At 41.1% G+C, this 25522-nt stretch overlaps 1 protein-coding gene across 1 annotated transcript in view; it reads left to right on the top strand.

The window, feature by feature from the left end:
* The first annotated feature begins 1164 nt into the window (after window positions 1–1164).
* RSPO3 (R-spondin 3) overlaps window positions 1165–25522 on the top strand; it is a 76440-nt gene continuing 52082 nt past the window's right edge. Inside the window, exon 1 of the mRNA XM_058566332.1 lies at window positions 1165–1443. Coding sequence (XP_058422315.1) covers window positions 1347–1443 — 97 coding nt within the window. The 5' untranslated portion in view covers window positions 1165–1346. The remainder of the gene's footprint in view (window positions 1444–25522) is intronic.

The following is a 25522-nucleotide window of genomic DNA, read 5'->3' as shown; positions in this document are numbered from 1 at the left end:
TTCCAAAGGGACAGTCCCGAGTGCACACACCTCTGGGTCCTCCCCACTCCGAGTAAGTAACCTGCGGCCAAGCCGACGCTCAGTGCCCACCGAGCTTCCTCCGGACCACTCGCCCAGCGCCCAACTGCAGCTACTTTTATTGAAAGACAAGGGAGAAAAGCCGCAGAGGAGGGGCTCGAGAAAACTGAGTAGGAGTCCGCAGCCAAAATCCCTCCAGCGAACTGCCAAGGGGCCGAGGGGCGAGTTGCCCAGGGTCCAGTCGTTGCGCGCCAGCGCTGGGGGTGAGAGCGCGGGGGCGCAGGGGCGCACGGCCACGGCGAACAGGGTGCGCCCAGCCTGAGGCGACGGAGGCCAGCCGGACTCGGGAGTGGGGGCCGGGGGTCTCGCGCCCTGCTGGACCTTCTGTCCTAATACTCGCAGCCCGAGCGCGCCCACCTCTCCCCGGGAGAGCTGCCCTTCTGAGGGGCTCCCTCGGCACGCAGTGCCTCCCCCACTACCCCCGGCTCGCGTTCTCCCGCCTTCTTTGCAGTGTCCAGAGATGCTCTGCTGCAGACCCGGGACCCCTTAGGCGCCTCTTCCCGTCCCTCTGCCAAATCGCAACGCCTGTACTTTTCCAGCTCCCTCTTTCCCTCTTGAAATTGAAAGTTATTGAGGTCGCTCAGGGTTGTTGCTCCAGCAGTTTCCTTCCCCGCCCCCGAGCTCCCCCCGCCCCCCGCAGCCATACCCCTCTCCCCCTCCCTCGCCGGTCCTTCCCTCCTTCCCTCCCTCCCTCCCTCCGCCCCTCTGGGGTGCTCCTGAGAGCCCAACCCAACACTGGAGTGGCTCCTGCTCGCGAACAGCAGAAGCAGCTCGGGGTCTCTCCGCCGCCCCTTGGCCATGGCCGCGGTGCCCACGGCGCCGGCTCCCCTGCGCTCCCCGGGCCCCCGCCGCTGCCGCCGCAGCCGCCGCCACCTCTGAGCCCCAGGGGCCGCCGCCGCCGCCACCCGCCCGGATCCCGCCCGCGGCCGCCGCCGCCGCGCACCATGCTACCTGCGGCCGCCCCGGCGAGGCCGCTCGCTGCTCCTGGAACCCTCGCTCGCGGCGTTGACAGCCACCCTTGCGGAGCCGCCGCGGTTCAGGGCTTGGACAATTTGAAAGTACAATAGTTGGTTTCCCTCTCCACCCGACCCGCTTCGTTTGCCATCCCAGCACGCCTATCGGATCTGAGTGGAGAAGTTGTCCGCTGCTTGGGTTCTCTCTCTTGCTCTCTCTATCCGCCTTACACCTACATATATTTCTGAAACATTCAATATAATTAACAATCACAAGAAAAAGGAGAAAAGGAAAGGAAACATTACTGGGTTACTATGCACTTGCGACTGATTTCTTGGTTTTTTATCATTTTGAACTTTATGGAATACATCGGCAGCCAAAACGCCTCCCGGGGAAGGCGCCACCGAAGAAGTAAGTGCAGAGGTTTTTACGCGTTTGCTCCCTCCCGCCGTGTTCACCTGTCGGGTCGCTGTGCCTGTCCAGAGTCTGCTCCCAGCCGGCAGCTGTCCTCCCGCCTTGCACCCCACGCCTCCGACAGGAGGTAACAGTATAGGCTCCGGTGTAGACGGCGCCTTTCACGCCTTCCTCTCCGCGCCGCTCTCTTCCCCGGCGTTCTCGCGGGTGCTAGAGTCCCGCGGACCCGACGCTAAGGTGGCTCCCGCCCCCTCGTAACTTGAGGTTCGCGGAGAAGTTCGGTCCTTCGTTAGACTAGTTCTAGGAATCTGTGCCTTCCTTCGAGAGGCAGACGGGGGCCTCGCGCCCCAGGCATCCCGGACGCGCGGCCCGCAGCATGCCCGCGACCACAGAGTCAACGCCCGGGTAGGCACGGCCACAGCGCCCGCTCACCTCGCGTCGCCGCCTCGCGTGGGGAGACCTCGCTGCGCCCTCCCGCTGCTCTCGGGGTGCGAAGAGGTGGCCCGCCAGCCCGGGGACCAGCGAGCGGGCGCCTGCGCCGCGCTCCCCCAGCCACGCGCAGCCCGAGCCGAGGGGCGCGCGAGGCGCTCAGGGTTCGCGTGCCTGCGCGCTTGCAGAGCCGCTTGCGGTCCCACTCTGGGGGTCTGAGGACTGCAGAGCCCCACCGCTGGGAGCCGGAGGTGCCGGGTTTCCGGTTACAATCTTGCCTGTCACGCGTGAGCGCTTTTACCATCTCAGGCCCTTTCAAGTGGGTCCCCTGGGGCAGATATATACTGAGGGTGGCGTTCCCCCTAAAGACTCGCGCTCCTCGCTGCCCTTTATCCTGACTCCTGGTACTTGGAAGTCTGGCTTGCCAAGGCTTAAGACAGTGCCCTGGCTGGGATCAAACGGGCACCCCAGAGCACCCTCATCCCGAGTGGGTCTGTCTGAAAAGTGGCGTCTTCCAGAGATGAGGGGACAGACGCAAGAAGGGCACCTCTTCCTGCTCTCGGGTAGCCAGGCGCGCTGGTCGCGCTGGAGTCTGTGCCGGCGTAGGGAGTCCCTTCGCGGAGAGCAGAGCCGGGCGCGACCCTGGCTCCAGTGTGGGGGTTGTTGGTGGGGACAGGAAGGGAGAAACCTCCGCGGAGCTCTCAGAGCGCAGAGAGCGATGCTCTTGCCTTGGCCCCTAGGACCTCCCCGGGAGGGGAGCAGATGAGTGCTGGCGGCGCCCGGTCCGCGCGAGGAGCCCACTCGGAGCGCCAGCCGGGAAGCCCCTCCGGCCGGGCGGGGTGCCGCGCGTAGGACACAGCACAAGTTTGTGCGAGATGGAGATTTAGTAATCGCCTCCCCGCCGCTGTGTTTCTCTGCCCTGCCTCTGGACAGGAGGGTCCCCTGAAAGCTCCCTTTGTGCCGCTCGCCTCGGGCAGACAAGGTTTGATTCTCCTGAAAATTGCCTTTAAAAAACGTGGCTGGGCCCGAGAGCCAGGGGCTCCGGCCGGCTTCACCGCTTCTGGGATCGCGTAGCAGGGGTCAGGAGGACCCAAGCTAAACATGTCAGGGCATCCGATTTATTATTCTTGGACTCTGAATGGTTTGTATTCTTCGGAACTCCTCCACCCACACTTTCACTCAAGCCGCGCGGCCGCCTTAACGAAGGAGCGGCCCGGGCTCGAGCCTTGCCCTCGCGCCTGGTGGTCCCCGCCTCCTCTCCTCGCGGGGTCTAGCTGGGGGAATTGAGTCACAGGTCTGTGGGGAAAGGGATGCCGCGCACAAACACAGCCTCCTGCTTTCCATCGCTCTTCCAGCCCGTGCCCAGCCTGCGCCCACAGCTCACTGTCTCCACCCCACGGACGACCCCCGGGCCAGGAGCCACACAATTGCCGGGGCGGGACAGGGTCCTGAGTGTCAGTGTTAGAGGTGCCTCCGATTGCAGTTTGGGGGCCCCTGTTTCTGAAGGAAGATGTTAGAAAGAAACCTGGCTATCCATTCGTTCCCACCTCGTCTCGAGAAGGACCTAACCGAGGACCACGGTTCGGGAAGCTGCCCGGTGACCCTGCCCCCGATGCTGACGGGAGCAGCGGGATGGTGCACCTCTAGGCTCTGACGAGAGAGGAATCGCAGAGTCAAAAGGCGAACTGCTTTTCTACCTGCCTTACGCGTCTCAACGCCAGGTCAAAGGCGCCCTCTGGATGTGCAGCGGCGATGAGAGAGGGAGTGGGTGGAATTGGGTTGCAATTCCAATTATTCTGTGGGAGTGGGGGTGGGAGAGAGCTCCCGTTGCAGGGGCTGCTCCTTGCTGCTTCGCACTTGAGTCTGCCTTTGCGGCTGGGTTTGCTGCTGCAATGCTGGGAGAGGGGCGACCCCTTGCGTCCTCCGAGGAGACAGACGAGACTCTCTTGGCAGGTGCAGTTGGTTTTTGGAGAATGGGGAAGGGGTAAAGGGTAAGGAGAGATCTTCGTTAAATGTCCAAAAACTCAAGTTCAAATTGCATGTGCACATGCTCGTTTCTTTGGAAATCTCTGAAAGAAACGTATAAAAAATATTTCTCAAATGAGGACTAGGAAAAGGTTTTTAAAATGAAAAATAAGGTAGTAGTCAAGGAATTTTAGAAAGAGGCAGCCCTTCCTATTTTTCCTTCAAGAGACAACTAAAGTGAGTATTTAAGAGTATACCTTCTGGCCTGTAGTTAAGTAGCTTCACTTTCCTAAATTTTTAAAATCAGAGCTAACAATATGAGAGGGAGAAAATTAAGGTGTAAGAACTACTTTTCAAATTTTTTTAAGTGGTCTCTCGAATATTTTCATAGAAAAGTTTCTCGCAAAAAAGATTTATTTGCAGTGTTAAATATTGTCAAGTCTAAGGAACCCTGGCTAATCCTCAGATATAGTAGATAAAGCCATATCAGTATCATCCTGTTTCGGTGTAACAACCGCTATATTGTTTGTCTCTACTTTGTTGCAAACTAGTGATCTTGTTTCCATTTGTAAAAGAAACATTTTAAACTGGAATTTTGTACCTTAAAAACTATCTATTGAGTTATAGGTGAATAAATACACAATAACTTTCTTACCTATTTGGATTCATATACAGCTCCTAGAATCACTAAATTGAATTCAAGATAAAAATGAAATGCAATCTTTATTCAAAAATCCCCAGCCAGAAATATTTTCAGAGGTAAGCCTTAGTTTTAAGTACAGGATGCTAAATCAAGAAGCCCAAACCCAGTTTTTAACTCACTTTCTATTCAGCCTTTGCAACTTGGTAGCGTCAGCTTCTGAATTCCAGGTTATCTGCTAATAAAGTTAAAGGCCGTAGTTGCCATAATAATAGAAACCACAACACCTTACTATTGCATCGATTTTCATTTGAATTATTCACTTGGGCCCTTAAATAGCCACTTGAAGTATAGAAGCAGGTATTAATATTCCCATTTTACAGAGAAAGAACCTGAGAAACAGAAACTAAGTAATCTATATAAAACCATACAGCCAGTAAGTGGAACTTGTCTCCTGCTATTTATACTATATGCTGATCTATGTCATAGAGAAGATGCTAGCTGTGTTAAGTAATATATCTGATGGTCTCCAACCATCATTTAAATATGTTTGGAGAATAAGCTGTACTAGTTGACTGGAAATTTGTGAACTGATATTTATATGTATTATACATTAGTGATCAATGTCGAAGAATTAAATACCTACTGGTAATAGTGAAGCTTGCTAAGTATAACATATTATTTGATTATTCCGAAGACATTGTAGGATCATATTTTGCCAGAAGACTATTGTTAGAAACATCACATGCCATTGTAGTATCCTTTTTATTTGATGCCACCTATTAATTGGGTTTTCATTGTTTAGATTCCAAATAAATGAAAGTTTGAAAAGTCGTTGTACCCGTAATAATTACAAAGCACCTATCGCACAGTCCCTAAAACTGTTTCAAAGTCTTTCATCAAGATGTCTGAAACAAAGGAGGAAGAATACAAGGGAAACAATTTTAATCATAATAAAATCAAAACTGGTTTATTGGAATCTACTGGGCATTGCTCAGAGCATGACACTGTTTCAGATGTTGAGCTGTTCTTTGAGATTATGATACACTTTGGGTGAGTACACTGCTAATCCTGGAAAATAACAAGTTACCTATGAGATAGGAAAATCTTTCATTCTACTATGCATTTTGTAATATTAATTTTGAATGAAAGTATGGTTTGTATATTGGCTACAAACCTGCCTACTTTTGTCACCATTCTGCCTTGGTTTTGAGAGAAACACTGTTTTCCAAATGGAGACATGAGTAAAATTTGCTGGAGAAAGTATATTCTGCAACATATTGTGATATCTGTATGAATCAAAGCCACAAATTCAAACTCTTACGCAGTAGTGGCAACATCTAAATATAAGCAAAAGATGTTTGTTTTTGTGAATTCTAATTTAATTATCTTTACACTATCAGAGTTGCTTCTTAAAATATCCCTTTGTTATACTATTTCAATTCTTTTTATGTTACTTCAATAGAAGGATTTTACTAAGAACATTAAGAATGATAATTTTAAAATATTGCGTTTTTAGTCCCAAGTTATTCTATGTAAAGTAATTGAGAATAAAAGAGTGAGTGTGACATTGATTTAATGTCATCGTCTCAATATTCCTTTAAGCATGAAATATGAACAGTATTTCAACTTGTAAGTAAATTAGTTTTGCTAAATCATTTATCCATTAAATATTTTCCTGGAATTTAGTATTCTACAAATTAGGTCCCCAGAAAGCAATGAATGGAAATTACAACATGTAGTTAAATTTGGTTTTCAAGTTATTGTGGGGAAACCCTTGCCACACTACTACAAACCAAATTTATTGATCATCTGATCATTTTAGATTATTTGGATCTGGACAGAGATCTTCAGATTGCTACTAAATATCCAAAATATTTTCTAGTTGAATGGTTAATCTTTTTAAAAAATACAATAGTTCTTTTAAATCCTATTTAATGTTGATAGAATACTATGATCAAACGATCCTTCTGCAATCATAAGAATGAACTATCAAAAAATAAAACTATTCTACATATACTCATTTACTAAACCATCTTTCCCCTCTTTATCTCTATCCAAATTTTCCATTTTGAATGTTGTCCTAACCTCTTTTCCCACTTCCTCACTATTCATTCACTCCACCCCCCAAAAATCCTTTTCCAAGTAGTGAATTCTTGAAATGCCATCAGAGTGGGTATTATGTTTCATGAAATGTAAGAATCAACTTTGGTTACCATTAGGAAAACATCATTCAGTTTTGAGAGCATGGTAAGGATCATGCAAGACAGTGTGTTGAAATTATGTTTTACTTGGTTAGGACTATTTCTCCTCTTAACAGTGCATTGTATACTTGCATTCTTTTGAGAATGATCATTTGAAAAAGTGTTGCATCATAAATTATATAGATGTTTTTCCCTTGCTTTTGATTTTGAGGAAAAATGTGGATTGCTTTTTTGATTGTGAGGTTTAAAACGATTGGATTATCTTAAAATTTACCATCTGTTGGACAACCTAGTAAGTTTGAAATACTTTACAATTATACATTAACAAAATATATAATGCATAAAATATACATCTGTAAAAGATGCTGCTCACTTTTTATATTTAATTCCACCCATCAGATCTTTCCATTCAGGAATATTACCAGCATTCTGATTAAAGTACTCATCTAGCAATACTGAAAAGAATGGAATGTTCCATTCACAAGGATTGTGGGGGGTACTGAGAATTCTTACCAGCTAAGTGCTATTGAGTGCTAAGAAATCCCATTTTCTGCTCCAAAGGTGTTTCAACAACATGACACTTTTAAGCAAAACACCTGAATTATTTTCACATGTGAAAAGTTTGATAATTTCAAAAATTCAACAACAAAAATATGGTTGCGGGTGCCTCTTATCTGATAAGAGCATCTCTGCTTTAGTTGTAATCTTGGTAAGGGAAACTAGTTACCATCTGCTGTCACTAAAACTCTTCTGGAAGTTTTTTAGAGAAAATCCAATGGTACTGAAGAGTATGATTGCCAAATTAAATATATACTTAAAAGCTTTTAACTGTCTTTATACTTTATGCCAGAATCTAATCCAGACTTCAAGACACTGCTTTATTAGGGTTCCATCTGACGTTTAAGAATTTAATGAGTAGCAAGCATCGTAAGTTCACAGTAGAGACTGAGACCTAAGAAGCCATTGAGGGAGAATCTCTCATGTATGTTGGGAAAATTAGCCTGAGAAGTAAAAGACCTGGGTTCTCGATCCTGCACTGCTACTAAAATCTGGATAACCCAGGAAGGTCCCTTTACCCACTAGGCTGCAGTGCCTCATCTGTGAAATGAGGTGGTTGGTCAAAAATGTAGATCTAAGCGATTCCTACAGTCTCTTCAACTTTTAATCTTTTGGTATGAGAACATAAGTCACGACTAGGGAGTCCTTCTAAACTTAGTCGTATTATTCAACTAAGTATAGTGGATGACAATTAAGAATGCAAACAAATGTAAGGATTAGTTTATTGTAAGTAAATTCATCATATAAAGATTAACTAATAAGTAACTTATCAAAGTAGAGAATGAATTAATGACGATATTCCCCATCATTCACAATTTCGGTGCCTGAAAACCATTGCCATAGCATCAATCAGCATACTCAGTTGACAGCAGGTCCATTGTGTCCTTGGGCTTAGAATCACTGGGATCTGGTTTGAAATGCCAATTGGAGAGATGCTTCAGAGCCCTCCTACCATGACAGGCTCTCAGAAGTGGCCTGTGCTGGGATGGAAGTGGTAATTACAGTGGCCCAGGTTTAAGGTAATAAGGCCCTGTGCTATGAATGTGACTGATTGAGCAAGAGAGTGCATACAACTGGTAATTTATATTGATTAAATCAATAAGTATTGGCAACTAATTGGATATAAAGGGAGAAGAGGAGGAGGGCTATATTTGGTACTAAGCTTCGGAATATGAGGACCCTGGTCTGGGTGAATGGAGAAATGAAGGAGATCAACAAAAAGGCAGGAAAGTGGGAGAAGCCCATTTGGTAGGAAACATTTTTCTTTTGAGCTATCTTTATTTTAAGGGCCAGTAGGACATTTAGCAACTCAGAATCAAAGTTTCAGAGAGTGTTGGGGGTTGAAGATAAGTATTTTAGAGTCACTCACATAAAGGGGATAATTGAATGCATGAGGTAAAACCTAGTAGTGCTTTGTTTATTGTTATCAAAAGTGTTCGCAGTGCTGACATTGAGACTTACTCTTATTGGTAGTATCAAAATAAGATTAATTACATTAAGGTATTTTGTCTTTTAAAGAGTCTAATATGTCATTCTCAACTGTGGTTTCTCATTCCTATAGTACTCTCCATATTATATAAGAGAATAGTCACTGATATCATGAGCTGTGGTTTTAAGTAGCTAAATCTTCCACCTGAAGATCCTCCTTGGAAGTCCCATCACCTGAGGAACTATATTACTTTGCCACAGATCATAGGAGACTTGAAAAACTTTATGGTAAAGAAAGACAAGTTTCCTTAAGGTGTAAACATGTTTTTATTTTGTATCATTCCATTTGGAGCTAGCATCTACTCATAACAGTGGCATTCTACTTTCAAGCAGATTTCTCTACAAAGTGTGCTCTCTTAAAATAAGAGAATCTCAGGAAGGGATGAAACGTGAAGGAATCCAGTCCATCTACACAGTGTGTGGATTACATCTGCAACATCCCCACCAAGTAATTGTCCGGCCTCAGTAAAAACTAGGACCCACGCCCTCTCTTTCTGCTCCCATTCAATTTGGGCTTTCTGTATCAGAAGCAAGTTATATTTTCTAGTGTGTCTATTCTTGCCCTTGTTCTTCTCTGAGTTCTTGGCATGGGCATGGGATTAGATTCAGTTACCTTAAAACATCTTTCTAAAATGAATACACGGTAATGCAATGCGCTAGATTCACTCCCAAAAATTGTCCTCAGAAAACTAGCTGGTAAGCATATTTATAATTATACCCCAATACAAAGCACATTCCTGAGAGTAAGAGCTAAAGCAGCCCCCATTTTATAACCACATAATACAAACCACCACCCCACAATATAAAATAACAGAATTTGTGAGCTGCCTATTTTAGAACACTATTTTCTTAACATATGCTTGATAAGTTGGTAAGAAAAAGAACAGCTAGTTTCTCACTGTTATGTTCTCCTCTCCTCCAAGGGGACTTCATAGATATGAACACAGTCATCTTGACAAAGGCTGTCACGTAAGTAGAGGAGGTATCAGTCACATTTTGCTGATAAGAGGTAAAATGCTATGCCAAAGTCTGTGTAAATGCCTCCTGGCAAACAATAGCTTCAGAGTTCTCAGAGCCACTGTTATATTCATATGCGTTTATATTTGTTTGTTAAAGTGAGTGTTGTGATAATGATTATTATTTAAATAGCTGCCATGTTTTAATCATCTGTGAATGCCAGACCGTCTACTTCAGGTTTTTGCAAATATTATCTCATTTAGTCCTCACACCCACCCTGTAAGGAAGGTGCCAATAGTTCCACGTGACTTGCCTGAGGTTCCTCAATGAAGATGTGGTGGACCCGGGATTCCAGCCCAGGTCTGACTCTGAAGCCCACGATCATCCTTGATTTCTTTGTCACCTCAACTATTGGGATTCTAGTACTCTCCATCATGTCTCTTTTTTTTCTCTACCTTTTAACCTCTCTTTCCTTAATTCTTCCCTATTGATCGTTTTTAAACATAAAAGTGGCTGATTTTTTTTTCATTAGAAGCAACAGAACAGCACAGTTTACATGAAATGCTCTAAGATTAATCTTCCCATCTCCAGTGTGCGTATCCAAGAGCAGATTAATTTAGGCATGAGCATGTGGGCACAGTCTATAATTTTGCAGTTAAATATCAAAATCCTTCTATGTAATTTACAACCACAATAGATATATCACTGGCTATTTTTTGTTATCCAGAAAAGTTATCTTTATGGTGTTTCATAAAATCTGTTATTTATGTTACTTTTACCATGAGCATTAACAGTAACCTCCACTCCAAATTTTTGCTTTATGGGCCTTGGTACAGTGATTTTTCAACCCTGAATTCAAATTAGAATCACCTGGGGATCTTTAAAAGAAAACCCAATGCCAGACTCCACCCTAGACCAAATGAAACTATCTCTGGGGTTGGGCCTGGGCATCTGTATTTTCAAAAGTAGTCCTGGTAATTCTAATGTGCAGCAAAACTGAGAACTACTGTTGGACCCTTGATTCAAGAATAACTGTTATAACTGAGCAACTGTTGAAAACAATGCCAATTTCATAAGGGTGAGACAGATAAAATAGACTTGTGTGGACTGTGACAAGAGATGAGATGTATGTCATTTGAAGAGACAGTAGTTTAAAATATAAAGCAATAGCCCCATATTGTTTATCAAGAAAATATTGCTAAACTTGTGGCACTCAGTAGTGCAGACAAGACTATCTGATATAGAATTGTCTCAGCCAAAGAGTCTGAGAAAAAGAGAGAAAAGTGTACACAGTAGGACAAGCCAGTGACTGTAACAGATGCTACTTCATGGAAGAAGGACCCACTGCCAGGACCAGTGGAGTCACAGGTGGGTATGTTTGCCACTGGGCTATACCATGGGTGAAGGAGGGAGTCAACAGGATAACTATAGATGATGGGGTATCAGCCATACCAGAATTTTTTTTCAAAGCTACTTGATAATACACAACTGTTTCCATGTCTTACCAGATGCTTGGTAACGTGCCCTAGAGTCCGCTTTGTTTTTAGGAAAAACGTAATGGTTAGAAAACTGCCTAACAAGAAGTAAACATCCCTTTCTTTTATAGGTTCTACAATTCCTGACTAACTAGATTGACTACTGGTGATCAGTAAAACTACTATAAATAGCATAATTTTAACTCTGTCTTAATGCGTTAAGGTTTGCGGTAGGTTGTTTACTTGTGAACTTACTGTTTTTACTTCTCTCCTAATGTGCTCTTCTTTGGGCGGCTATCTTCATTAAATCTTGTTTATTATTCTTTTCTAGTCCGCGAAGGATTTTCAAACCTTGTCATAAATGAGGGAAAGCTCCATGTAAAAGTGAGGTGGAAGTCTGGACTTCCTGTCAGACTTAATTCTGCTTGTTAAGGGGGCTCCTTGGGAGAATTTGGGTTCTAGTGAGTCACTAGGCCAAATCCCAATAACTACAATTGCCAAAAGTAATTAGACTGAGGAAAGCCAGGCTCCTTGGGAGGAGGGTCATCCCAGCACGCTTGAGCCATTGCTCCATGGTCAGACCTCGTTACTTGTCCCTAAGGGTTGGGAGCGATCATGAGTTACAGAGAGCAGGAAATCCACCAGAAAACAATGCTTTTCCACCAATTTTTTTTTCCTCAATAGGTTATTCACCCTAAGCCTGCAAGAGATGGAAATATGCTGCCGGTATGTGTGCACAGTGCATGCCACTGTCATCTTATAAACCACCTCGTCTGCCTGCATGGGTGCAGATGCACACACAGACCTCCTGCTGGCATCACTGCAAGGTCTCCTCCTCCCCCCTGAGTAGATAAAAAGAACCCAAGGAATTCAGTCTGAGTCTTTGTAAGAGAGGTGTCTGATTATGATGGAAAGGAGGGATCCTTGTAAACATCCTAAGGTCAATTTAGATATAATATTACTGAAGTACATTTGGAAATAAGAAAATAGTGGGACATTACCCCAGGACAAGAGTTCTAAAACCTCTAGCGCTAGGAAAAGCCAAGGGAAAACTTACAATTTCCTGTCCTGAAAACAATACCATTTAGAAATGTGGTGCTGTAAGTAGCTAAGTAGAAATTATCAATAACTAATTGATCCTCTAATTTTAAACTTTCAATATGCTAGAAATTAGAATATTGTTTAATCTTTCTCCAGGAAAATATTCAAGTAACACAAATATATCTGAGCTTAATACCCTAAGTGAAAGTTTGAAACTATTGGTGTTGCCTCAAATACCCAGAAAGGGTACTCTGTCACCTCATGTGATGAGTCTTCAATTGAACAAAGACACAGAGTCCCCATTGATCACTGTCCTTAATGTGGTAAGTTTCACATTCCTCTATGGTTCAGAATGACTTCAATGTATTTCAATACTCCTATGACCTTAGACTACTAGCTCTCATTGTTTAAACATTTGGATGGGTGATATTGCTTATTTAAAATCCACAGGGAGGCAGGCAGGCAGACTCTTTTTCTGGCCAGCCTTCTCTGGCAACTGGCGATCTGCACGTAGCATTTGGCAAATGAACCCTGACCTCATGCACTGTGCACATCCAAGAATTATATTGACCCACTGTCAATATGACCAATTTAGTTGAACCATATATTTGCTTTTCTTTGGTCCTGGATTTGACCATGAGATAATCTGAGATTAGAAGAAACCTAATTTTTGGAAACTTAGCAGTGAAACTGTGACCTGTGTTTACTTGTATCACTGCCTTTTGATGGCATGTAGTTTCTGCCATGAAATACAAAAGATATAGACAAATGCTGCTTAGCCACAAATTAGGTGAGCACCTAGTGAGCAGCTGAATATATTTGTTTATTACAGAATTCAGTCTTGTTTTCCAATTTATGACCAATTTGTTGATATAAGTCCAAAAAGACCCCCATTACTGTTTGATAGCAAGAAATAAAGTCCAAAGGTGGTATCCTTAGCCCCTCTGGCCTCAATTCACCCACTCATTCATGCCATCCTCAAGATGGTAACTGTTAGCCCCCTCCACAAAAACTAATATAATTTAAAAGAGGCAGTCTCTCTTTCCTATAGCACATTTCTGGGATATCCATCCAACTTTCCAGCTCTGTCCAGAGCTTGATGTTGATCCAAGCTTTTAACATAGGTCGGTGGGAATCCCTTGGAAGCCAGTGAGGCTTGCAGGATCATGTCGATGCACACTTGGACCTAGAACAATCAATACTATGTGCCATTCCAGCCAGCACGGGACCTCCAGGACCCAGCCCTGACTCATGTGTTTTCAGATTCATGAGCTTTATGTGCCCAGTCCTCAAAGTCTAATTTCTAACAGAATATAAGGGAGAGCTCCAGAAAGAGGAACTCTAAACCATTTCAGGCTACCACTACCATTTTCGGCACCCATGTGGGCATCTCACTGACACTCTGGGAATTCATTATAAACTGTTGGCGTCTGAACTTATCTTGCCCATACTATGAATGGAGAGCGTACAATCCCAGAAATCTTTATGTAACAGTTTTTAACCAAACTACTTAATTCATAGGCTGTGGGGCAGAAGTGCTACCGTTCATCAGATAAGAACACATTTCAAATGAAAATTGCCAAGATTTTCCAGTGCAGGATATTTTCTCCACTTTTTCTAGCCCAAAATCACTTCATCATCCACCCCCTAAATTCTAAACCACTACTAAGATGAGTTGAACAGTCTTAATTTTAGAATCTTCCAAAGAAAAAACAAACACACAGACAGCCTAGTTAATTTATAACACATTGCTGGGTTTATCTTGGCAGATTTCAATTCTCTCCTGTCTGACTAACTCCTGCATGCTGACTCTCACTCAGCAACTCATGCGAGGAAGTCGTTTCTATATATTAAGCTCCTTGAGGGCCATTGCAGAGAATAAGTTTGGTGTTTCTTCACACTTCTTGTACAAGTTTCTTTCCTCATATACAATTTATTTACTGGGTCTCTGAAACCTGAATAATCCCTTTACTTTTAAAACCGAAGCAAATGGAGAGTCATTTTTACAAGAGCAATAAACGAAAGAGGCTGTTCAGATACTTTACTTGAATTGGTCTGCACGCTGAAGTACCTTTTTGTTAATACAAACTCTTCATGTTCTAGCAAGCAGCTCCTTGAAATTCTAGGGCTGCTTAAAATTATATGACCAGGGACCAGGAATCTCTCCTCCCCTACACACCAGCCCCCAGCTCTTGGGAATATGCCAGCAATTTTGCAGGATTCATTCTGACAACTGTTCTGGTGTAAATATTTAGAGAAATCCTTTCCATTAGAGATTAAACAAAGTGTAAGTAACTGTTCCTAAATGATAGATCTTATTAATGTTTGCAACAGCAGGCCATATGCTATCTGATGCACAGATTCCAATACTGTACAGTGGAGAAAAGATGAGGGGGAAAAGAATCAAGGCAGGAATTAGATTGAATTGTATGTAATCTGAACTGCAAAATATTATTTTAAGTTATCACGTTAGAGACGGCGTGTTTTAACGTGCACAGAATGTAGGGGAAATGAGTTAATTTAAATTGAAAATAGTAAAAATTTACTCCTGGTGTTCTAATGGTTTAAAAAAGGTGGGGGGTAATTACAGATCTTTTTATCACCATGCCAGTTCAAATGCAATTCTGAGCTATTTCTCCATATTCCCACCAAAATGAAGTAATACATCTGGGATCCTATCTGATGTAAGCTCTGGTTTTCATATTATTAGTTAAGAACTATAAAAAGGGATAATGGCTGGCCTTTAATGCTTATATCAAATATCACTTGTTAAGATAGGGTGGTACCCTAGCCTGAGGGGTGGAAACTCACAGTGCTCCACTTCTGTGCTTTGCTGTTCGCATGGCGTCTTCAACTGTTTATCATACACCAGGGGATTACACAGCTAAGTAATTTAGAGCATCAGAGGCTTCACTGACTGAATTTCAAATTGATTCTGCAGTATTAATCATTACTGTGATCCTTGACTAGAAAAGATGTGCATCCTTTAGATGAGTGTTTCCTCTTTTCCTTGATGATTTAAGGCCTACCCTAAAATATATAAAGCCATGAATTTTAATTCAGTTTCTCTATTGACAAGTCACAATTTAAGATTTCTCATTAGTATATGCAGTTTTTTCTTCTTTACAGGAGTAGGATTTTTTTTTTTTTTTTACTTTATATTAGGATTACTTTATATAGGATTTTTTTTCCTAGAAAAGCACTTTAGAAAAAAGATGCTCTGTAAATAATGTTGGTAAAATATCTACAATGGGATTTTACTCCTTGTTTTGCTTCAAACATCTGATAACAATCATTCACTGCTGAGTCTCTAGTTGAATCCCACTTGAATCCCATATTTGTTCATGATTTAGCAAAGAAAATAATAAAAAGAGACTTAAGGGAGATGAAGTGGAAACTTCATAAGCTTCATTGCAGGAGAATAACATTTTTCTAATTGCCTTTTTAGAGTCTAGATCTTCTTGAGTTTGGACTATAGTTAGAGGAATCCTACAATAGGGGGCTGGTGGATGGATTTATAATTAATACTCTGCTGTATCATTTAGAAAAATCATTTAGTCTGTGATTCAGTTGCATCCACTACAAAATGGGACTCATAATCTTTCATTTATCTAAAAGCGGGAGGCTGATCTTGAAATCCCTTCCACAGTAAGATCAAGAGCTTTCCATTTTCTTCACATAGCATGCTCTAACCTTAGTTGTCTGTAAGAACTTCAAGAAGGGAAGTTAGGGCTTGAATTCAAAAGCATAAATTTCTCTTTGTACTTTCATGGAGTTTTTTAGACCATATTTTTAAAAAGCTAACAAGTGAAAAAGAAGTTCTGGTTGGGGGAAAAGTACGGGGAAAAATTACAATTAAACTTAGCCCTAATTAAAACAGCATAAATTCATTCATTCACTCAACAGCTATTTATTGAACATTTAGTATGTGCTTGGATTACAAATTGAATGCAACATACATGAAACCTGTCCTTGTAGCATGTCACAGTGGTTAAGGAAAGAAAATGTGAAGCCAGAATTAAACAATATTTGGCTTAAGATAAATGAAAATTGTTAGATACTCTTCCTAAGCTGTATAACATTTCTTTTTAAAGCTTTTTTAAATAGAATTAGAAATTGATTAAATAGTTGACCAGTGAGCCTGATGCACACCCAGATTTTTCTCTGGAAAACAAGGATACTAGAGAGTGTGTGGGGATGAAGCAGGAAGGTGGAAGGAAGATCAACTGAAAACGCTGGAATTTATTGGGCCTCCTAGTATTTTCTTGTCTGAAAATTTATGACCAATGAATAGGAGTCATCATTTAGGGTGACGTGTGTGACAATCATCGGAAGTATGCTATGCGCACTGTAAACGTAGTTGGCATTGTTAGATAAAGCTCGTAATGCAATGGCATAGTTTCGCTGAGCAAATTTCCATTTTCGGCACATCGACTAATTTCTATAGTGAACTTTCACACTGGTTCATTAACTGGAATTACTTTCACCAAACAAACATTAAAATATCGTATGTTTAAAAATAGTGCATTTTTGTCCATCTCTCCAAGACATTTTTCAACCCTTTTATGGTAACTCCTTAACCACTACATGGAACATACAATCCGATCTACTTAAAGCACCAGTTTGGCAAACACGTGTCAACAAGCTATTTGGATTTCTTATGTAAGTCTTTTGATGACCTTTCGTAACATCAATTGATAGCTTTAAAGATGTCAGTTGCAGGAATTCAGAGTCTTGAAAATAACATGATACAGTTCTTTTCTGTAGGTCGTTACTAACTTGTGAAGGCTTTTGACTAAAGAAAGGTAACTATCAGGTATTTTTATATGTGTTATCTCGTGTAACTCTCACAACAATCTCATGATATGTTAACTATTTTATAAATGAAGACACTGAGGCTCAAAACAATTAAGGAACAAACCAAATGACATAGCCAGACATGGTAGAACTAAGTGTATACCCAGATCTTCTGACCTAAGACACAGCTTTCCCCATTACACTCTGCTTTTCATTGAGCCTGCTAAAGGAGAATGCCAGAGGAGGTTTAAATGAGGGTGAGTTCTCTTTCTGCAGCTGAGATGGAACTACAAATACCTCCTTAGACAAAAAGTGAGGGTGAGACAGAGTAAGCCTGGCTAATTGACAGAAGTGGTTACTTGGAAAGTGCATGGAGAAGCGTTTAAACTCTTTGTAAAGCAGGGGCCTGATAAGATCAAAAGGATTGTTCTTAACAGATCTCTCTAATTGCTAAATGGTAGCAGTAGTGGTGGTGGGAAATGGTAAGCTGTGAGCTCTGTTAATTAAGGAGGTAGAATCCATAGGAAAGGATGATTGGAGATGTGGATGAGGAGGACTCCTAGATTTCTGCCTTTAGCAACCAGATGGTGCCATTTACTGAAACAGAAAACATTGGGGAAAGAAAGTGCACATGTGGATTAGGTGTACAATATGTTTTAATAGTTAGGAAGATTTAGGGGAATAATGTTGCAGCATAATGCCCTCATGTTACTCAAGAGGGAAAGAGAAGTAAGTTACTTGACAAGTCAGTTTGCAATGGAGCCAAGAGTAGAAACAACTCCTGTGGCCATTCTGTAACACGAAATGCCACCCAGCAGATGGTCCCCAGGACTGACATTCCAGAGAAGTGCTCTGTGGATCTTCTGCAATCTAATTTCTTGCTTCTTTAATTAATGGTCATTTCAAAGAGAATTATCTGTTCACTGGATGAAGATTTATTTCACAATCTCTTTATTTCCTTACTCCACGAGATCCAAATCTTAAAAAGTTACTATAACCTGTTGTCCTAGTCTAATATGACTCATGATAGGGCACAATTAAAAAAAACAAACCAGCTACACATACTCTCATCAAATACAGTTGTCAGTTTTCTCATCAAATGTATTCTTATTCTCTTGCTCGGAATGGTTAGGTTCAAATCTGGCCCTGAGTTGGCAAACCATCACTATGCCCATTATGAACAATAACATCAATATAATTTTGTACAGCTTATAAACACTTTCCCATCATCATCTTATCTGATTTTTTTAATACTCTTGTGAATTGAGCAGAGCAGTTTTTACCATTCTCATTTGATGATAAAGCTCAAAGATGTTAAGTGATTTATATAGTACCACAAAGCTAGTAAGTGGCAGAACTCAGCCTGAGATTTCTTACAGGGGGATATTTGTTTTGTTTTAATACAAGTCCATGATCTTTCCTGCATTGCCATAATCCCCATTTATCTCCTGTGAAGTTCCTACTATCAGTATAATTTCCTTGGGTTTGATGATAAAGGCATGTCAATTAGGGGAAATCTTTGTTAGGATGAGATTATTCTTACTGGCTGACAAGGTGAATTGGTGGATCTTTAAAGTCCTTTCCCATTTGAATACCACATGTGAGCCCATCACAGGGTGGAGGGGGGAACCGGGGGAAAAGGGTACAAAATAAGCTATTTTAAAGACAACATAAATGCTTTCAAATCTAAGAATAAAATTCTAAGCCCATGGCTCCCTTCATAGTCCTTCATAGATAAAGGAAACTAAAAATAGAGACTCGTAGTGATATATTATTTTGTAAAATGATTAAGAAAAAGAAACTTTCCCCTTTTGCTATTTCACTGTCTATAATCATTGTTTTTGTTAGATGTAGGGAATGAATTAGGGTCCTGAAATTAGCTCCCTAACAGCGAGCCTTCTGATGATACACATTGTCCAAAGCAACATGCCTGTTGGGAGTGGGATAGAAAATGAGCCATGTTGGAGGTCTTTTTGCAACAAAAGATTTTGGCTCAGTAGTCTCAATGTAGAGTGGTCATTTATAATGGACCACAGGAAAATTTGTTTTATTCAGTGGGGAAGGTGGAAAATCAGAGGAATCCTGTCAGGTGACTCTGCTCCTACTCTGGGCAATTTTCATGACCAACTTTCCAGGTGCTGTCTCCACAATGACTACTTACCCAGAAACGAACATCAGGGAATGATCCCAAACACTGGAAAATGTAATGGGATATTGATGCTATAAGAAATTAAGCTTAGCTCCAGCATTTTAGCTCTCTTTGACTTTGGAAAACTCAGATTCCATACCTAAATTTGTGCATGCTCTGGTGTGATGGTTGAACTGCCAGGTTGGAAGTATCCCTCCACCTTAGTTTTCTAACTCCTTTAATTCATGAACAACTTTTGGTAACATTCTATCACCTTTCGAAACTGTGATGTTTCCTTATTGCCTTCACGATAAACTCGTTACCCTGCTATTCATCTTCTTGTGTTTAGTCTTAACTTTTTCTCCCGTCTATTTCTCTCCATAAATTTTACATTTCAGTCAAACCAAAAAACCCCTGAAGAGTGCCACTAATGCTAAGTGATCCTAGTCAAAGCACCAAAACTCCATAAGCCTCAGTTTTGGGTTTTTTGGGTTTTTGTTCTTTATAAAATGAAGGGGTTCATTTATTGTTTATTATTTATTATGAACCTGTTAATATGCCTCGTCCTGGGCTACATGTTTGGGATACAAAAAGGGAATACAAGAAGTCCAAGCTGCCGGGACCTCAAAATAATCATTTTACCTGCTTCCCTGGCTCCCTCAGTCACCTATCCTTCTAGTTTAATATCTAAATCCCCTTATCCCAGTTAATTAGGTCATTTTGTGCTTGGTCTCCTGGTTAGAAACCCCCAAATGAACTTTTATTACTCCTTCATTTGCCCATTTAGAATTGATTGTCAAGTCCTGTCAATCTGCCCAGTCATCTTTGGAAATAACTCTAAAATCCTCTTTTGCCTCCCATTAATGCTGTTCTAATTCAGCTCACAGCAATGCCACACGTAGGAGATAACATCCTGTTGACTCTCTCAACTTTTAGTCTCTCCTCCCCAGTGTTCTTCTCTCTGCCATCCGAGAGTATTTACTTAAAACCAAATTAGATTATGACACTGATTTGTCCACACAGTTCCTCCAAATTACACATAAGATTAAATTCAAACCCCCACCCCGTTTCCCCTCATTGCTCAAAATCCAGCTCAAACGTCAGGTCTCCCAAGTAGGTGCTTCCAGGTGGTTAGTCGTTTCCTTTCTGCCGAAGCCTCATACATAATATCTACCACACTGGTTTTACTTTGTTTATGGTCTCTCGCCATACGTCAGACTCCTAGGTCTTAACCATCTTTCCATCCAAAGCAGCAAACATTGTTTGACAAACTGTCGCCAGGAAAAAGTAGAAAACGTACTGGGTGTGCTCTACGATAGTAGAGCTTCCTGCAAGACGGGTTTACTTTCAATATGGGGAGATGTTTTAAGATGTTCAATATGAGGAGATGCTGTAAAATAATTATATTGGCTGCCCCTAAATATCATAAGATGTGTTTTACTAGATATGATTAAATAGGCTGTTCTGGGGAGGCTGTTTGACCTAAATTCCTCTCAAGTTCCAAAGGTTTATGATTTTATCAGCTGGAAGCTAATGAACTGTGTGGACCTCAGTGTTCTCATCTGAAATTTAAGAGAGAAGGAAGATGTCTAAGATCCTTCTAATTCCAGTTATAGTCACCATTCTCCCAAATCTTCTTGATGTTATTCCTACATCGACACTCTTGTTCATATCATGCTCTCTCTTTTCCTTTTTCTATTTGTCGAAGTTCTTTTCCTTCAAGTCCCATAACTATTCCTAACTGCACTCTGTAGTCCCCAAATGCCTCCACCATCAGTAATTCCTCCTTTTCACTTCTCTTTCACTAAATTTCTAGTCTATATATTTGTGGCCCTTAGAATATAAAGACTATTTTACTAACTGTATTGTAGTCTTCCTGAGTCAGAGAGCGTCTTTTGTCTCTCATTCCCTAGAAGAGTATTTCCAGTCATCGCTGAATAAATACTTATTTGTGAAGATGTCAATGATGTGATACTGCAAGTGTGGTATTTATAGCACCTTCATCACATCCACCTGGGGTGCTTCTGATAAATGCAGGTACCGAGCCCCACCTCTTCCTTCCTGAATCAAAATCTTTTGGAGTGTAACCTATGTATCTGCATGATTAAAAAGAACTCCAGGTCATTTTTACACACAGTAAAGTTTTAGAACCACCGGCATAGACCTTCAGGTTCTCTATACCATTCTGGTATCACTTCTATGGCGTGCCTTGCCTCTTGCACTGTTTAAGCACGTTCTTGTCTTCAGTGGGTTGCTAGAGTCCTACAGGGCTTCTTGCCCAGAATGTTTAGTGAGGCCCCCATTGATTGAAAGCTGTGTCTGCTGTCCTTAAAAAGTAGCCCCTCCCGTGACTGTTAGTTAGTGTGTCTCTGGCTCCCTGCGGTTCCCCAGATCTCCTGTGTTACAAAGAAGCATCAGCATCTGCCCTTTCTCCAGCTTCCCTGCTTGGAGGTTTAGAGAGAGTTATTATTGACTAAAGCTCCCAGCTGCCTGGAATAAGAATGAAAATAGCACAAGAATGTAGTCAGTACTTCTTGGGTAAAACAAAATGTCTTACACCTACTGATTTGTAATGAGTGCCTGTAAGAGTGCCAGGTGCTTGCATGTGATCTCATTTAATCCCCCCAGCATCAACCAAGTAGATATGCCCATGTTACAGATGAAGAAGCCTAGGCTCAAAGAGGTTAAGCAACTTCCATCTAAATAAATAATCACACTGTGAACTCCTTGACACGGATTATTGGTTTTACTCATCTTTGGATGCTCACTAACTAGCACAGTATCTGGATGTTGGGTAATTTGTTTAAATGAATAGCTGGATGGAAAGAGAAATTTTGGTTATTCAGCTAGTAAATATCAGAACTCTGTAGGAGTCCATAGCCAGTTCATCACTGCCCAGTCCCTGTGCTCCTCTGGGAAGTATGCAGGGCCTATTTTTGAACGAAGTGGCGATGCAGTGAGCCGTGCATACAAGTACAAAAATGCATCATACTCACAAAGGTGCATGTCAGCACCTTCTGTTCTGTCAGCAATTTTGTGAATGTAGGAGAAAAATCAACTTATTTTCTCTGCTCAGGATTTTAGATGTGACACATAAAGCTGGAATTATTTAATGGTATACCCACTATTTGCACATCTTCTTGTGCCTTTTAAAATACCACAAGTCCCTCGCATGCTGTTTGCTTATGCTAAGACCTCAGCCATCAGATATGCTACTTTAGCATGCTATGTGGCAAGAAGATCCAAGTTTATTCATAATATAACAAAGTGGAGTTTGTTTTTAGCACAAATTCAAGTTTGTTTCATTCAAGAATGCGAACTTAGTAGTTATGGAATCACACTCATGCAGATTCATTACCATTAAACTATCACATTTTCTGTTTATGTTGATTTCTAATTAATTCTCTCCTAAAAAAAGGGGGAATGGCTCTCTCAGCCAGACCAGAGCACATAATGATTCCCACTGTTGGATGAACACTGTTGGATCTGTCTCATGAAAAACGCTGTTATTACCACCCACTAACTCATGAACAGGTCCTGGCTCTCTATGGAATCTGGGCCTCCATTACCCCTATCCATGTTCTCTTGTCCTCTATTCACCTCCACTTGGGAACATGGCCACTTGGAGAAGGGGAAGCTTTCCCTCCCTTAGCAAGAGCTGGAGATGCTGACACCCGTAGCAGAGTGCATTAACCTTATGATAGATTTTCTACTTGTGGTTGGGAAAGAAAAACAAAACTATTTTTGGTTCTACAAGTGCTTTTTGTTGCAGTTTCAGTAGCAGAATCAACTATAGCTATCTGGTCACAATATGGTTTTCACTACTTTTGAAGAATCAACTTTGGAATTAGCTCTCAGGTTATTAATTCATTTAATGGAAAAAAGAACATAATATTGAGATTCTAAAAGGAAAGTTCTATTAGAAGTGAAACTAAAGTATTGTCACTCTAAATTATTTAGACTGTGTCAATATGCGTCGCTAATGGCAAGAATTCAGAAAAATACAAAAAATATTATATGCGAGATTGCAAAATGTTTTACTTTTTATTCTCTTTATTTGTTCTTATGATCTCATATATTTCATAACTTTGCTGTTTCTCCTCACCACCATCACCACCCCCACCACCCCCACACACACACACACACCCCCAGTAGAAGAGAATGAACATTTAAAACCCCAAAGCAAACTAAGAAGAACAAAGGAGAAATGAAACATTCCCAAGAGCAAAGAACATGCAGATCAATGCACAGTCTCTTCAAAGATTGGAATCTGAATGTAAGTTCCCAAGTTGTGGCTAGTTCAAACATTCTCCTCTAATATAAAAATTGATAAGAGAACATGTTTTCATGGAATAGAAGATGCTGGTTCTGTTCCATGACCCATAAAATTAACAAAAATTCAAGTGAATAACTATATCAGGTAAAATATGTTCTTTCCTTTCCTTCTGATGTTTACTTAGCAATGCAGAGTCTAGACGCACTTCGTATGTAATCTCGGCTATTTGCTTTGGTCCATGGGATCTGGCTCTAACCTCTTGCAAACCTCATCTCGTAGCACTCATAGCACTGCAGCCTCATGGGTCCCCCTTGTGCCGCTCCTCGTGCCTGGTTCTTTCCACAGCTGCAACATCTTTGCACTTGCTGACGCTCCACCTGGAATCAGGTTTTCATGGCTGAACCGTCATTCTCCATGTCTCAGCTAAAGGGCAAACTTCTTAAAGGGGCCTTCCTTGACCACCATATTTCAAGTAGCTCCCCAGAGTTATTCTCTTCCTTACCCACCTGTTTATTTCCTTCACAACACTCATCACAATCTTTAATCATTTAATTATTTGTTTACTTGCTTATTAACTGATTAACATCATGAGGTCATTTAAGAACAGATGTCTTGTTCACTCCTATATTTTCTGTATCATGTGTAGTGTTGGGTATATAGTGAGTTATCAGAAATTCTTGTTGAAAACCTTAATCATGTATATACAATGCAGCCCACTTTTGTCTGTCTTTCATTTCTAATCCTGATTCTATAGCCTGTGGATAGACAAAGCATAGCCACTGGCCACCAAGTTGGCATCTAGCTACCAAATATTCATCATATCTTAGATTTCAGGAATTCTATATCTGCCATAATTTGCTAGCCATTTTCTTAATATTTTGAGCTGGCTTGATTTTAGTGGAAAAGTCTAGCTGATTGCTACTTAATTCTAGGTCTGTTTTATTGCTGTGGTTTTATTTTAAAGTATTTATAGAATATAAATATTAGACTCCCTTCAGGAAATTATTATTCAGTAAGAGAAAGAGAAAGAGTTTCCAAGTTCTCAAAGAAATAGTTTCCATTAAAAACAGTATGTTTCCCCACATAATAACGGTGGTGCCCTAACTGGGCTGTATTCAGCAGCTGGTGAATACATTCCTCTCTGAGACTGTTAAGAATGTTATGAACCTATTGGTATGGGCACAAACTTTCAGAGTATTCAAGGTTGATTCACTGGGACAAAAGGTGTGGCAGATTCTATTATCCTAAGTGCTTCAACTCAATTAATATCTGTGCTATTGACTTTGATAAAAGACCAAATAGAACATGTGTGTGTCATGTGTCTGATTATGTATATATATGTATAGGTATATACATATATATATATACATGTACGTATACACATGTGTACGTATGTATATTTAAATAGCATAGGTGAATTTTAATTCATTTAGTGATTAAAACATTGGTATATTAAAACATTAAAACTATCAGACGACAGTATTTCAAAAATAGCAAAATCTATACATGTTTGTATATATAAACATGTGGCTCTTTGAACAAACTATTAGTCAAAAATAATAATAGAGGGCTATGATAGACCCCTACTCATCCAGAGATCATTTGAGAATGTAAAGGAGTGTTGTATATCAACAAGTAATTATATTCACTCAAACAGCTTTTGATATTTTGCTCTTATACCTGACACTCCCAAACTGCCCAAATGGTTGTGGAGACCCAACCCGTGGAAGCATTAACTTATGAACAAATAAGAAACACTGACTCTCAATATTTTCTGGGCTTGATTCAACAGAATTTGAAAGAGACTGCCAAGTAATTCAAATTTTTAACATTAGATTTTTCTTAAAGTGAATATTGCCAAACATTCCAGAGGAAACATGAAACATCTCTTTCTGTGACCATAACATTACATTAAACTTAAAAATTATTCTATAACAGCCAAGTCCGAAGATATGACAGAAATGTTCTGTCCTAACTTAGGCAAGGAAAAAGTCTACATTTTCTCTAAGTGAATGGATTACTGTAGTAAATGACACCTAGGAAAGGTTTCATTATTTTATTTTGAATGATTAATTTAATAATTAAGCATTCTCAAAGAGTATGTGATTTGAAACGTGA

Source organism: Diceros bicornis, chromosome 23, assembly GCF_020826845.1.
Source record: "Diceros bicornis minor isolate mBicDic1 chromosome 23, mDicBic1.mat.cur, whole genome shotgun sequence".
Lineage (NCBI taxonomy): Eukaryota > Metazoa > Chordata > Mammalia > Perissodactyla > Rhinocerotidae > Diceros > Diceros bicornis.
This window is presented reverse-complemented; position numbering and strand designations above follow the sequence as displayed.